At 61.0% G+C, this 367-nt stretch overlaps 1 protein-coding gene across 1 annotated transcript in view; it reads left to right on the forward strand.

Annotated features, from left to right (window-relative positions):
- LOC104980881 (antigen WC1.1-like) overlaps positions 1-367 on the forward strand; it is a gene marked incomplete at both ends in the record, with an annotated part of 11,763 nt that overhangs the window by 9,392 nt on the left and 2,004 nt on the right. The window contains 2 exon segments of the mRNA XM_010829715.1: positions 4-82; positions 160-367. Coding sequence (XP_010828017.1) covers positions 4-82; positions 160-367 — 287 coding nt within the window.

Here is a 367-nt window from a genome sequence, read left to right on the forward strand (position 1 = left end):
CAGGTGCTGCCCCAGTGCAACGACTCTGTGTCTGAACCAGCAGGCTCTGAAGCCTCAGAGGAGAGCGCCCCCTACTGCTCAGGTGAGGGTCCCACAGGAGAGAAGATGCTACTCAACCCCTGAGGTCACCACCCCATTGTCCCATTTCTCTCTTCTCAGAGAGCAGACAGCTCCGTCTGGTGGACGGAGGAGGTCTCTGCGCCGGGAGAGTGGAGATCCTTGACCAGGGTTCCTGGGGCACCATCTGTGATGACGGCTGGGACCTGGATGATGCCCACGTGGTGTGCAGGCAGCTGGGCTGTGGACAAGCCCTCAATGCCACGAGGTCTGCTCACTTTGGGGCAGGATCAGGGCCCATCTGGCTGGA

The sequence above is a fragment of the Bison bison genome, unplaced genomic scaffold, assembly GCF_000754665.1.
Source record: "Bison bison bison isolate TAMUID 2011002044 unplaced genomic scaffold, Bison_UMD1.0 scf7180017858857, whole genome shotgun sequence".
In the NCBI taxonomy this organism is placed as follows: Eukaryota; Metazoa; Chordata; class Mammalia; order Artiodactyla; family Bovidae; genus Bison; species Bison bison.